Consider the following 15,550-nt stretch of genomic DNA (forward strand, 5'->3'; position numbering starts at 1 on the left):
TTTTTTTTTTTTTTTTTTAGAGCTTCACTTTCGAGCTCTCCTATAAACACACGCCAGCCATTAAAAGCAGTATAGACATGTTTTATAGGTGCATAGTGCAGTGTTGCAAAATTTTATTGTGAAAATTCAAATCCATGTAGTTACAGCAGTTGTGTTCAGGTCAGGTTTTACATTGGTATATTTAGTTGCTACCTAGGTAGGTTATGTTTCTTTTCCAAAAAAAGGCCCACTTGAACGAAAAGAACACATAGAACATTAATCTTAAGCATACATATGCTTTTACTTCCTGGGTTATATACAGTCAGGTCCATAGGTATTTGGACAGTCGCACAATTTTCATCATTTTCCCTCCATATTGAGAGTTCCCATGAACAGCTACCAAATGCAAATTCACTGCTTGGAATCAACTCCAGACTTTTTACCTCCAGACCTTTTTAGGTAATAATAGATAATGATAATCAAGATAATTACATCTTGATTGCTTCATTTCAAATCCATTGTGGTGGTGTACAGAGGCAAAATTACGAAAATTGTGTCACTGTCCAAATACCTATAGACCTGATTTGCTTTTAATTACCATTTGTACATTTTTTTTTGGTGTGTACCACAGAACTCATTGTAATCCTTGGCAATGGGAATGGTACAACTTAAACAGTTGCTTGGTGCAGTGTGTACCATTTAACACCAGGGCTGCAGAACTGGGAAGTTAAGGGTACTTGGGTTCTAAGAACTGCAGCTAAGTCAGTGTTCAGTCAGTTGTTGATGCTGGCTCCAGACAAAGGGGTCTGAATGCTCTGCTGGGCAGGCATGCGCTCAAACGAAACAACCCAAAGAAGCAGGGGACTTTTTAATAATTCCAGATTTGGCATGTGTCACTGGGAACTCAGACATAACCCTGCAGGGCTATGTACTGAAGGGTGGAGAAGCTTCTGGGGCATGAGCTAGGTGCAGTCAGACAGAACCAAAGGAGCTGCTCCTGCTGTGACTTTGGGTGGAAGTCAGGATGGATCAGTCACACTTGACTTGTTGTACCTTGACCTTGGGCTGCTGGTATCCCCTTCACCCCCAACACACACGTACAAGCTTGCATACTCATACAGGTCAGCCTTTCACAGTATAGAACAGGCTTTGGCTGTCTTGGTACAAACATCTGGGCATGGGGATTAGACTTTTGTCTGGAAACAGTCCAAAGCAACCTACATGGTTTCCATTAGATCCTATACATAAGGCATGTCTTCACACCATTTACAGAGGTAATTACAAACTTGTAGGTGCCATCTTGAAACTTCCAGGGTGAAACCAGTGCAGACTATCAAACAGGAGGGATGTTAATTACAAAAGACACCTTCCCCTGCCATCATCTTAGCGAAGATAAATCACTTCCTCAACATCCTTCCAGGATAAATAGCTGCAGTACTGCTGTCTTATAAGTGGTGTACTCTATGTGGCAATTAGTGGGAGTTGCTGAAATATACTGTATTTAAAAGTTATTAGTAGGAACTCCAGCTGAGGGCAGCTGATTGAGATGATGTGGATGCATAAAAGATTGTTTTCTAGCATGCTGAATATCAGTTTCATAAGACTGGGAAGCCTTCAAGAAGCACCAGAGGAAATACCATGGGGTTATAAAACTTGTGCTTTTGAAGAAATGTGTTCATGACCAAAGGCTATGCTGCTCTCTCAGCTGTGTGAATAGCTGAAACGGTAATGAAGTGTGTACAGTGCAGTATTGGGTGGCCTCGTGAAGCTATGGCTAATCTGCTTTCTCAGTGAAAGGGAACACTTTCAAGCACTCAACAGCTTTGTTGTTGTTCTTTCCAAATCATGTTGTCTTGCTTTATTGGGCTGCTTTTAAGAACTTAACATTTCATCCGCATGTGTTTGGCACTCAGAAACTATGCACATTGGCATTGGGAAGAAAACAAGGCTCTGCTCTAATTTTGTAGATTTCTCTGGAGAGCCTTCACAGCCACATTAGAGAGCGCCACTAGGCTTTGCGGTCTGCCTCAGAGCACCATCTCCAAACATAAGAGAGCCACAGGACATTCTGTTCCTGGCTCCTGCTGCAAAAGCCCCAATCAGCAGTGCTGCCCGAGATATCACATCTTTCTCTACTTGCCTGTCGTGCCTTTGTACCATGGCCAAGAATGGGAAACTGGAATGTTCTGCTTTTCCTCCGTAGAAAGGATTGGAATACTCGAACTGAGCATTCTGTTCTTACTTATGGTCTACCTTTGGCACAGACAAAGCGAGCACCTCCCAGGTTAAATAGGTTCTAGCTTCGCCTAATTTGTCTCCAAATTTTTTTGTCTGAGATGCTGTATGGGATAATTCAAGCCCTCCTGTCTTCTACTCAGATTTCAGTGGTGGTAATGCTACCTGCTGCCCCACTGCCCTGCCTTCTTTGCGTGCTGTATGCATCATAATATTCAGGTCATGCTAAAATGTGAGGATCTTCCCTGGGTACTCTAGTACCAGGGTTAGATCCTGAGTATTACTGTATGTGCAGAGTATGGCCATTCTGTATGTCCAGAAAACCTATCAGTAGGTTTTCTGGTTTTCTCCCACCCACCCCAACAAGCTAGAATCCATACAGTGCTCTCTGTATCAGTAGTCCAATACCACATACCAGTCCAGTGAAGGAGGTGTGGCCACACCTAAAATGTAAGGCATTATAGAATTGTATTACATCAAACAACTATAACAGTTCATCAGGGATGAACAAATCAAACCAATGTGCTCACCCAGTCCCATGTTATGCTTGCCTGGAAGTTCAGTTAACTAGACTAAATTATGTACATTGGCACAGAGTATACAATAAGCAGGGTGGGAGGAATTTATGCCGAAGAATGAAGTCTTTGCGCCCTCGAAAAAAGGCAAAAACTCTTTGGCTTATGTTTTTGTTATGAGCTGTGCTGTTCTCTGGCCACAAATAAAGATGTTATTTGAGTCTTCCTAGCATCTTCATTTTCGTTTGATCGAGGTTTTAATGCTAGGTGGCTGTGCAGTGTGCTAGCATTAGAATGAAATAATAGGTTTTGTCCTAACCCTAACCTTCATTTTTGTTACCTCTTCCTATTCCTTATTCTGGATTCTGAATATCTGCATTGCATCCATTCAATGCAATGCATTTTACAAATATATGAACCAATTGGAGCATGTTGCATTTCAAACATACTCATTAAATGTAATAGAGTTTTTACTTTCTCTGGTTGTTGGACGAGTGATGTTACCAAAACAAGGCGGGTGATTGATTATATCAACAGCATACTGAACCTGGGCAGCTGTGAATTAAAAATCAATAGCCCAGATACGTAATCAGAGTGTCCCAGTCGGCCAGGCTAGAAATTTGCCACCTCGATCATGCATCATTCTATGATCTTAAAAGTAGAGCTAGACCCCTATAGCATTTATTCACCTTAATGTTGCATACTTTGTTGTAAAACAGTTGCTGTACTCTATGACTTTTGTCTCATCAGGACAATGTCGACCGAACTGCCAATCACAGGCCAGCGAATCTAATCGGGTCAAGTTTCCAACAGGCAGCCAGTCGGAACTCTCCTAACCACCAAGGTTAGTACTTTTTACTTCACAGTACTACACGTATTTTTGGGGTTCTGAGCTACATCTTTTGTATACATACTTGTTTAACCAATTTGTTCATGAAGTCTGATTTATGATAGCAAACTATGATAGTAGATTGAGGACAAAATTTTTTGCAGTTCAAAGACTCAATTTGTACCGGCACATGGGTTTCCATCTCATTAAGACAACCTACTAAAAAAATCTCAAACCATGATAACCAGAGCATAAGCTTTCAATATACTGAGGCATGATATTGCCTTAGTATGGGAAGCATATCAAGTGTTAATGTTTCTTTTAAGAAATGTTGGTGCTGTTACAGGGATAACTGTAGCAGAAAGGTTGTCTGTGTTTGTTAATGTCTCAATTTCACACTAGTGAATGGACACCAAAAGCCCAGAGATGGGGAGGGAGACTTACATGGCCACTATGTGACAGGATGATTTAAAACTTCATGACCGTGTTTTGTTTCCCTTGTTTAACTTGAGCCTGTCTCTGCCCTCTGTTTAGTCTGGAGTGAATCTTAAAATGGTATAAACATTGCAGTACCCAAATAGACAAAATGCCAAAAAAAAGCTTTTTTGAGAATAGCTACTGCTAATAGGCAAGGTTTTTAGCTAATTGCTGGCTCCAGAGATGACTCTTGTGCTCTTTCTTGATGCCAATTGAAATCAAAAAGGAATTCCTAGATGTTCCATTTAACGTCAAAACACCAAGCCCTTGATTTCTACCAAATGAGGTAATTCTAAGCCATACACTTTGTTGTTGGCCATGATTCTTTGACCACTTTGGCCTTGACCACTAGAAAGGATTTGTCCCAAGTTAAGCTTTGTTTAAGCTCTTTCAGAGCATCGTATTCATAGGAATTTTTCTACAAGCCAAGAACACCACTGCCTACATTTCTTTGTTTCTAAGTCTTGCAGTCTGTAACAGCAAGCTCCTATACTCCTACAAGCTAGCTGAAATTGCCACGGGTCTCAAGTAGGAGTTAGGCTGCCGGGCATCGGATCGGATTGAGGGATCTTATTGCCTGCGCGGCACTTTCAAAGGCTTGCCGTACATGAAGCAAAAGTTTTTGACTGTGGGCGGATAGTATTTTCATTATTACCCTGAAAGGCGATATTGCCAACATATTAAACTGTTTTCCTGTTTTCCATAAGAACAGGTCCTGATCAAACAGTCATTATACATTGCCAGAGTCATACTATACAGTGCTGTCTGTATCTGCATATAAAAAAGGAATGACTACTTTTGCAGCCTTTGTTGTCAAGATGTAACTTTGTTTCTCCAGTCCCAAAGATCCCTTTGTACCCCTTTCTCCTGGCATGCTAATGCCATATGTGGAAGACTGGTGTGGAAAATTGTAAGCATTAAAATAGTAAGCATTAAAACACTACATTTGTCTTCAGGGTCTGTCTTTGCCTTGACGTTGTAGGAAAATATTTGTTTCCTACCCCATTATGCTTGGTAGACTCCTGCTATCCAGCTTCAGTAATAGGTAAATAATCACACGTATGGATTTTTACATATTGTGGACCAGTTAGATCTAAAGCCGAGATTGGAGTAACACCGCTTATCTACAATATCAGTCCTGCAGGGCCACCTCACTGAAGAGTTTAGCATTCTATTGCATTTACTGCACATGCTTTAACTTATCAGATATTTACTAAGGGAATGCTAACATACCTGCCCTAACACATTGCCATTTCTTGGGGAAATTGCATGCCTTGGCATATATCAGGTGTTGACATCAATGCTATTAAATATCAGAACCATCACTTATGGCATCTAAAATTGGCTGAAGTCCTGATATAGTATGTAAAATTTCTTGCTTACAAAGGTCCAAGTGAGCCACTAACAAGGCTAAATACTGACAGTACTAGCTTGTAATGTTTAACCATGAATGATAAGTTTATGCCCACTGTATCCTCAGATTCCTGTTCCTGTCTTTCAGTAGTGGAACCCAATGCGATCTTTTGCTGTTGTAGCTCATCCACCAAAAGGAACAACCTTTGTGAATTCTGAGATGCTTTTCTGCTCACCACGGTTATAAAGATTGTTTGTTTATTTTAGGTACTGTAGATTTCCGTCAGCTCAAACCAGTCCAGTTATTCTCCTCTCTCGTCTCTCAACAAGATGTTTGCACATGCAGAACTGCCTCACACTGGACGTTTTTTTGGTTTTTTTCCCATCATTTTGTATAAACTCTCAAGACTGTTGTGTGTGAAAATCCAAGGAGATCCAGCAGTTCTGAAATACTCAGACCAGCCCATCTGGCACCAGCAATCATGCCACAGTCAGAGTCATTGAGATCACATTTTTGTTTGATTTGAACATTAACTGAAGCTCTTGACCTATATTTGCACAATTTTATGCACTGGCTGATTGGATAATTGCATGAAGGTACAGGTGTTTCTAATAAATTGGATTTAGATTTTTTTTTTTTTTTTAGTTTCTAATTTGTTTCCATGCAAGCCCATAAAATCAGCTGCTCATCTTCACAGCTTGTAAAGATTCAGATGATGTCCTGCACTAATAGAGCACTTAGCCTATAGCTTGTGAATCTGCTGCGGTTTCCTCCTTAATGAAGGCCGTGAATGAAGGCAGGAATAAAGAATCATTTATTTCTGCAAAGCTTCCAACTGTGCAGCAGGCTAAGCACATATGACTTTGCTCAGGGTTCAGCTTATCAGCTGGTGCCTTTCAGGGAAGTATTACCCATCTGTGGAACTCTCCTGCTGATTTGATTTAGTCGCTTTCAGCGGATAGTAATATGATTACAATGGCCTGCATGCTGCAGTACAAGTTGTTCTCACCTTAGGGGTCATGTAAGGAACGAAACACCTGGGGGTATGCTGTTGTAGGAAAATGAATCAACGACGGTGTGGTGTGATGTGGCCTGATGCTAAGCAGACTTGATTATTTTATGACATCACATTCTGAAGTGTCTTATTTCTCTTATACCACAGCAATTTTACAGCTTTAACAACTGTCATTCAATACAGAATGACTCATCGTAATTGTTATCCATTTATACTCACATTTAACGTTGGGGAGTGTCAGCAAAACAAGTTCGTTCCTGTAGGCACGTATGTTATAGAAGCTGTAAACAGTTGTTCCCTCACCAGCTTGTTACAGATAAACCAGATAGCATAAAGCCCTCTGTCCTGAAGACATTCCCATGGCGGAAAACTTAGAGAAAGAGCTTCACCTTTAAAGCGCTGACACTGGAGACTCATTTCATAAATATTTAAAACATATCTCCTTCACCATATCAACAATTGTTCTTTGTTAAATAACAGCACTGTTTATTATTAGACTTAGGTTATGTGAAGCGTCCTTCATCATCACTTTCTGCCACTTTACAGAAACTTCCACTATCTACCACCAAGTCACTACCGAGTCTCCTGACTAAGCGCAACTGTCTGCTCCTGTGGTGTAGCTGTTTGTAATTTCAGAGGAAGTTAATTTATGCGTGTAATACAGGTCCACCTGTCCTGTGGATTTCACTTTGTATTTGATGGCCGTTTTGCATTTAATGGCCCTAAAGTGCCTGCCATGCCTGACTTGTGAAATGTCTATTTTCTAAGCAAGTATGGAAAAGAAAGAACACTGACTGGGGTTAGTGCGCTCCTGCAATGCAGCGGTCAAGGTTAGATTGCTCAGATAGTTCAGTTAGTATTTTTAATGAGTTTTTTTTTTTTAATTAACATCTGTATGAATTTTGACTCGGGCACTTTCTTCACTTGTCCTCCTTTGTCTTTCGAAAACGGCTACACTATGACCCTGTTTATAGCTCCCTGGAGTCAAATAGCAGTTTTGTTTATTACCCTGTGAGTCAGCACTTTGTCAGTTGTCTTGCCAATTCGCCACAGTTTCCACAGTGACAGATTGCTACCCTGATTTAAAATTATGATGGGATGGCTATTAGAAATGTCTTTGCTTAAATTCTCTGTAACTAGGTTGTAAATTCTCTCGACTTGATTAGCTTAAGTCCAACTTGAGTCCATTTTGTGGTTTTGTGGTTTAATAAAAACATGTCCAATCATGGCAACGATCATTTCAAGCAGGAGTTGAGGTGTTTTTATATTAGCAAACACACCTGATTGCAGGATGTCAGGTGTGTTTATATTAACAGACTCACTCAGACTGGATCTTGCCCAAGTTTCCGATCAGGAATTCCTACTTAGGTGACAGGTCCATTACACTTTTCCTGAGTTCCATAAACATCAGTGCAGACGTGAGTCTTGTCCTTTTTTTTTTTTTTTTCGTTTCTGTTTTCGAATCAAGGCCATGCCACAAATTAAAGGGGCCAGTGCACTAGCATAGAAAAGATTACGGAATTATAGAAAATGAATCAAAACCTTCTGGTATAAATGAAAATAATGATTATACTGTTGTTGTTTTTTTCATATTGCGAATAAACACACTCCTCTCCTGTTACGTGTCCTTTAGTGTTTTTGATTAATTAATCTTAATAAAAGCATGTCGAATCATGGCAACTTCCTTGATGATCATGTTCAAACCGAAACATTTGCACATGTCAAATAAATTGAGTGCCTAACAATCGGTGCTTCCGAGCTTTTTGTACTTGTCGCTTAGTGTTAAGGACAGCAATATTATAGTGTAGAAACAATCCAAATAGTTTGGTTTTAACTGTATAGATCACTTCAGGGATTACAGTTAACATTTTTTTCATGATGTATCCTGTACTTGTGTAAGATTCCTCGTTGAAACTGCGAAATGGTTCCACGTAACCGACATTTTCTGTGATCTGCTGCTCACATTGTTCAAACGTACATACGCTGACCAGCACAGGAGAGAAAAGGAAACAAACAGTGTATTAATCATGTTCTAATTTTCATTCCCATTGAAGTGTTTAATTAGATTTTATTACAGGCCTATTTAATCACACAATTTTTATTTTGGCTGACAAAAAGTGCCATTTTTGGTCTTTTTTTTTTTTTAAAGTGTATCCCAACAGCATTGTTGGAGTTGTAAAACACCTCAGTGTGACCGCTTGGTTGAAAAACAGGCCACCAAGTAAAAATCTCCAGCCGACAGCAGTGCTGCAGTCAGAAACTGACACTGCTCAAAGGCAGAGAACAATTTACACACACTGTACACCCACAAGGTGAATACAGTGCAGTGTTTGACACTGTTTTAAAACCCCAGTAGCACTGTTGCACCTCATACACGCATATCAGCAACGTGCCAGTGTCACTGAAGTGGATCTAATAACCCAGGATCCATAAGCAGAGCTTACCTGTCTCTATTAATGCTGTGGGATTAGACAGCAGTGATGCAGGTAGCTGACACATTTTCAGAAAGTGAGCTGACACATTTCCTGAGTGTACAGGTCACGCTGAAGAAAGAAACGAGAAGATGGCAGGTTATTTTTTTTTATGGGTCACTTCATTTTAAATATGTTCATATTTTTACCTCATTCATCTACCACGACTCAAATCAGTTAGTGTTTAAAACCACTGATTGACCTCAGGACTTCAATTTCTGTGACTCTAATAGTGAGTGCATATACATAGATGTAAAAAGTCTACACACTCTGGTTAAAACTGCAGAGTTTTTTGTTAAGTAAAAAAAAAAAATTAAACCAAGATAAATCCGTTTCACATCTGAAGAGTAGCAGGCCCATAGTATGGTGCTGCCACCACCATGCTTCTCCATGGTTTTGTGATGTTATTGTTTTTGTGCTGAACATATATTTTAAAATTATGCCAAAAAGTTCTACCTTGGACTCATCAAACTATAACACATTTTGCTACATGGTTTGGCATGTCATGTGGAAAAAATTAGGACACCCCCTGAAAGCCTGTGTTTTTTTTTTAACATAGTTAAACATATGGACATTTGAGCTTCATTTTAACAATATTGGGAGATTCAAGCAATATAACTAATCAAATAAAACCAAAGAAAAGTCTTTTTTAAATGATCTGCAAAATGTAATTAAAAGAAAAATCCAATTTCTTGTGAGGAAAAAGTAAGGACACCCCCACATTTATTTGTACTTAAAATGGCTAAAATTACCTCCAGGTGTATCACATCATGTGCAAATTATTAGAAAATCGTTACAGAGCATTTTGAAGGAGGCTTTCCTTATTTAAACCTCAGACATTTAGTTTGGTTTGCTCTTAATTGTTGAAGTGAGAGGTCATGGTGAGATCCAAAGAGCTCTCTGAGACCTTCAGAAAGAAGATTGTTGATGCTTATGAGTCTGGTAAGGGATATAAAACGATCTCAAAAGAATTTGTAATCAGCCATTCCACTGTCCTGAAAATCATTTACAAGTGGAGAACATTTAAAACAACTGCCAACACGATCAGGTCAGGCTGTCCAAGCAAATTCACCCCAAGAGCAGACCGCAAAATGCTTAAAGAAGTCTCCAAAAACCCTAAAATATCATCATGGGACCTACAGCAAGCTCTTGCTACAGTTGTTGTAAAAGTGCATGAATTTACAATCAGTAAGAGACTGCACAACTTTAATTATCATGGGAGGTGTGCAAGGAGGAAACCTTTGCTGTCTAAGAAAAACATGCGGGCAAGACTGAAGTTTGCCAAAGATCACATAGACAAAAGCCAAGACTTCTGGAATAATGTGCTTTGGACAGATGAGTCTAAAATTGAATTATTTGGACACCATAACAGAGGGCAAGTTTGGCATAAACCAAATACAGCATTTCAGCACAAGAACCTCATACCAACTGTGAAACATGGAGGTGGAAGTGTTATGGTTTGGGGATCCTTTGCTGCAGCAGGACCTGACCAGCTCACCACCATAGAATCTACTATGAATTCTACATTGTATCAGAAGGTGCTTGAGGAACATGTGAGAGCATCTGTCAAAAATTGAAGCTGAAGTGGAACTGGACCTTGCAACATGACAATGACCCAAAACATCCAGTAAATCCACCAAGGACTGGCTGAAAAGTAAAAAAAACATGGAGAGTTCTGGAATGGCCAAGTCAAAGCCCAGATCTAAATCCTATTGAGATCCTGTGGGGTGATTTGAAATGGACTGTGCATGCAAGAAACTCTCAAACATCACACAGCTGAAAGAATTCTGCATTGAGGAGTGGAGGAAACTTTCTTCCAGTCGATGGCAGAAACTGGTAGATAGCTACAAGAAACGTCTCACTGAGGTTATTTCAGCCAAAGGGGGAAACACTAGCTGTTAGGGCATAGGGTGTCCTAACTTTTTCCTCAGTTGAAATACTCATTTTGGTTGATTTCTTTTGTTTAATAAGTGAAAACAACATGATTTTTTTGCAATTACATCACTTTCCTCTACAGGTACAAATTAAAACAAGATCAGAAATTGACATGTTGACATTTCTTAATAAAGAACTGAATATTTAATGGGGTGTCCTAATTTTTTCACAAGATGTATATGTTTTGGTAAAATTTAGGTGGGCTGAGATTTTTTTTTTTTTTTTCCACACTACCCCGTAGCCTAGACATGTAAAGAATAAGATAGATTGTTGTCACAAGCTCTTTTAATGTTGTCGTAGGTCTCTTGGCAAGCTCTCTAATAGGTTTACGTCTTGTCCTTTTGTAAGTTCTATTTGTTTTTCCCTTGAAATTTATTGGTTACTATATCACATTAAAGGTGGATAAAGGTCTGACATGATTTATCTTGGTTTCATTTTTACATCATAAAAAAAACTGCAGTTTTAACAGGGGAGTGTAGACTTTTTTATTTAATATCCAATGTGTTACCGTTCTACATAGTTCTTTTAATCTCCTAATGTAGGTATTCATGTGTAGGGCGCCTTTGTCTTTTCACACGGTATTTGTTCTGAAGCGTGTGCTCCTGTACTTGTACTGTACAGTTTATTATGAAAATTGAATCTGTGGCTACCTCTTGTGGTAGGAGGCTGAAATGCAGTCTCATACACTAGAATCTACACACGCGTTATGCCGCATTCAATTCTACTCACAACTTCAGATCCAGTTGTGTTCCTGTGCTTCTGTGACTAATGCAACCCAAACATGATAAATGAAACCATTAAAAAAGATTCAAACCCTTTATCTGTCCACCTTCTGGTAATTCTTTTAGCTGTAGAATTTACAATACAGTCATACAGGAGAATTCATTTCTGGTTTAAGCTATTCACTGAAAGGAAAAGGATGCAAGATTTGCTTCTGGTAACAGTTACTTTTGCTTCACGCAAAAACACGGTTTCTAGTCAGTAAAAACTCAAGGTAGAATGTACCGTTTATCACTTATGCTGTTAGCATGGAGCCATCTGGTACACCGACATGCAGTAGAGTTTTTGTGCCAAAATTCTCTTTTCAATTCAGTTTAGTAAAACTGCTGCAATTTTCCTGTTAGCAAGTTGGCACCCCTGCTAACAGGCTACGAGCCATTAAAAAAAGACTTCTATTTATTGTTGTGAGTAAGCGCTTGAGTTGTCATTTCAACCAGGATGTCAGGTGTGTTTATGTTAGCAGACTCACTCTGGCTGGATCTCACCCAATTTTCCGACTGGGAATTCCTACTTAGGTGACGGGTCCATTACACTTTTCCTGAGTTCCATAAACATCAGTGCAGACGTGATTCTTGCTTTGATTTCATTTCTGTTTTCAAATCAAGTCTTTGCCACAGATTAGAGGGGCCAGTGCATTAGCATACAAAAGATTATGCTATTGTATAAAATGAATCAACACCTTCTGACCAATCAGAATCAAGAATTTAACAGCACTCTGGTATAAATGAAGATAATGATTATATTGTTGCTTTTTTGTATTGCAAACGAACACACTTGGTGAACGTCCTCACCTGTTACGTGTGCTGTAGTGTTTTTGTAAATAATCTTTATTTCTCTGTCTCTGTCTCAGAGGATGACGTGGATCTGGAGGCTCTGGTGAATGATATGAACTCATCGTTTGAGAGTCTGTACCCCGCGGGCAGTGTGCAGTGCGAGTCTGCCCCCCTGTTACACAACGGCCAGCACACGCACACACATGCCCACGCACACGCTCAGCCCATCTCGCCGCACCAGAGACTGCGCCGCTCCCAGCCCATGCACATCCTCGCCGTCAGGTAACACACACACACACACACACACACACACACACACACACACACACACACACACACACACACACATGGTGTGAGAGAAAGAGAGAGAGACCTGGGTCATAGGAGGATAGTGAATATTGTGTGGTTTGGGACATGTCCACAGTAGAATGATAATGGTGAGGTGTTTGTTTGTGTGTGTGTGTGTGTGTGTGTGTGTGTGTGTGTGTGTGTGTGTGGTTTGGGACACGTCCACAGTGGACTGATGATGATGATGATGATGAGAAATTTGTGATGGTTGATGTGTCATATGTAGTAAATTGTGTGTGTGTGTGTGCTTTAGGACACACTGTAAATGGTGAGAAGCTTCTGATGGTTTATGTCTTCTTTATAGTGAATAGGGTGTGTGGTTTGGGACACGTCCACAGTAGAATGATGATGTGTGTGTGTGTGTGTGTGTGTGGATGTGGTTTGGGACACGTCCACAGTGGACTGAGGCGTTTATGTGGCCTAGACAGTGAGTAAGGTGTGTGTGTGTACCATAAACCAGGCTGGCGAGTGTGTGTGTGTGTGTGTGTGTGTGTGTGTGTGTGTGTGTGTGTGAGATTTGGGACACGTCCACAGTGAACTGATGATGATGATGATACATTTGTGATGGTTGATGTGTCATATATAGTAAATTGCGTGTGTGTGTGTGTGTGTGTGTGTGTGTGTGTGCTTTAGGACACACTGTTAATAGTGCAATGCTTCTGATGGTTTATTTCATCTTTATAGTGAATAGGGTGTGTGATTTGGGACACGTCCACAGTGGATTGACAGAAGTTAGACCATTGTGGTGGTATTTATAAGATGAAATATGACTTGACAATGGGATGATACACACACACACACACGCACAAACAGTTTAGCATTTAGCAGCCGGGCAAACACGTGCACTTAAACACCAAGCCAGCTGAAGAATCTCACGCCCAGTGGCTCTTTCCAAAACAAAATAATCCTTGTACTCGTTAATACTGAGTCTACTTTTAGAATGTTTCGCTACTTCGCTACAAACCACACAGACGCGCACACACACACACACAGATTCCAGCTCCGTCCTGACAGATGAAGCCCAGCTGAAACAGTTTCCCACTGGGTTTTGTTTTTCTTTTAATATTGTATTATAGTGGTGGACTGTAAACCATTTTTGTACAAATACTGTTTCAGCTGAACAAAATCCCAAAGACAACCTGTGTATTTGTCTTTTTTCACCCTTCCTCATTGTTCATTTATACTTTCTCATCAAGTGTTAATTCAACATGGTTTTATATAGTCTGTATAGCATGTTTAGCAATAGACATTGTCACAAAGCAGCTTCACTGAAATCCGGATGTAGAGTTGGATTACTAATGAGCAAGAAAAAAAAAAACTCGACATGAGAAGGAAACCTTGAGGGGAACCAGACCCATGTGACTCCTTTATAATAATCAGCGATGGAGTGGTGTGAAGTGACCCAATGCAAAGCGAAATTACTCTTACCACCCTGAAGTTAAAGATATTCCTATAACAGCTCGGCCTAAAGTGTTTTATTCCTCTTATACTACAGCAAAGATAAAAATTATTCAATTTTAATAATCTTTTAATAAATGACACATACTTTTTGTGTGTTAGTAGTTATAAATCGTTCCTTCAACAACTTTTTTCTTTCTCCTTGAATTTAATAATTAAAAAAACGACACAGCTTGACATAGTACAGAGAAACCACAAAACGCAACGTTCACTGTGCTGAAGACTTTTCCATGGCGGACAACCTACTGTTAAAAAAGCACTGACACTGGAAACTCTTTCCATAAATGTTAAACGAACGTCTCCTCACAGAAAACTTCACCCTCTCAACAACTGCACATTTTTCTTTGTTAAATAACATGTTTTTTATTATTAGGGTGCAGATATTCTTCACTTTCACTGTATACTCCCTTATGTCTCTTATGTACATCTGGAGGATTAAAAATGGCGTCCACTAGATGGCACTTCAGAGCCAAAACATCCCTGTCCATCTGGTTTCCAAGTCAAACTGTAACGTTTCGCGATTTCATGCCCAGTAACGTTCAACAGAAAGACAAGCTCCGTTTCTATTTACAACTTGCTACCGTCTGCGTGATTGTCGTCATGATCCACGTCTCAAATCAAAAACAATCACTGTACATTTAAAAATATTTACTAATCTTGAAAATCCATAAGATTGGATAAGTACATGCTTTGAGACACAACGCTAGTTTGTTTATTCAGTTTCAGACACAGTGTCACATGATGCTATACTGTGTAGACTCTTGGCAATGGTATTGCACCATGTGGACGAATTGCATTAATATCTGAGGACATGTACAAGTGCCGTTCCAGGTTACTACAGGATAAGTGCAGTGGCCAATAATATACCATCATATTGCTCAGTCTGTGTGAGTCTCTCAAACAGAATGAAGAATTAGAGCTGGTTAGAAATAATCCATTTCAAATGATTTGGACCTTCTAACAGGATCTCAAGAACGTTCACGATTTTTGTGCCGTCGCCAGCCTGGTTTATGGTACAAGCACTGTATACACATTTTTGTACATATTTGTTATCTTTCATGGCTGATGAAATGAAATGTATCTTTGTATTTATTTACTTCAGTATCTTGTTTGATTCAACTGTAAGCAAAAATTTTCAGGAACAACAAACAACCAAAAAAAAAAACAAAAAAAAACGCATATATACTGTAATCTATACCTTTACCTCTGCTGAGTTGGGGTACGTGATTAACTGGCTTGTGTGTGTGTGTGTGTGTTGAGTTCCTTTTAACATGGGTTCAGCCAGAGGTTAGCAGTCAAACTTAGCGCTGACCTCTGTGTCACACACTTCAGAGCAGACACACTTCAGAGTGTGTGACCCTACTTCAAAGGGTTCTAGTCC

The 15,550-nt window shown here is 39.7% G+C and overlaps 1 protein-coding gene across 2 annotated transcripts in view; it reads left to right on the forward strand.

Annotated features, from left to right (window-relative positions):
- The window catches only part of grb10b (growth factor receptor-bound protein 10b), a 75,486-nt gene that overhangs the window by 27,351 nt on the left and 32,585 nt on the right, over positions 1-15,550 (forward strand). For both annotated transcript variants that reach the window (XM_026926854.3, XM_026926853.3), the window contains exons 3-4: positions 3,480-3,573; positions 12,441-12,645. In XM_026926854.3, coding sequence (XP_026782655.3) covers positions 3,480-3,573; positions 12,441-12,645 — 299 coding nt within the window. The remainder of the gene's footprint in view (positions 1-3,479; positions 3,574-12,440; positions 12,646-15,550) is intronic.

The sequence above is a fragment of the Pangasianodon hypophthalmus genome, chromosome 1, assembly GCF_027358585.1.
Source record: "Pangasianodon hypophthalmus isolate fPanHyp1 chromosome 1, fPanHyp1.pri, whole genome shotgun sequence".
Taxonomy (NCBI): Eukaryota; Metazoa; Chordata; class Actinopteri; order Siluriformes; family Pangasiidae; genus Pangasianodon; species Pangasianodon hypophthalmus.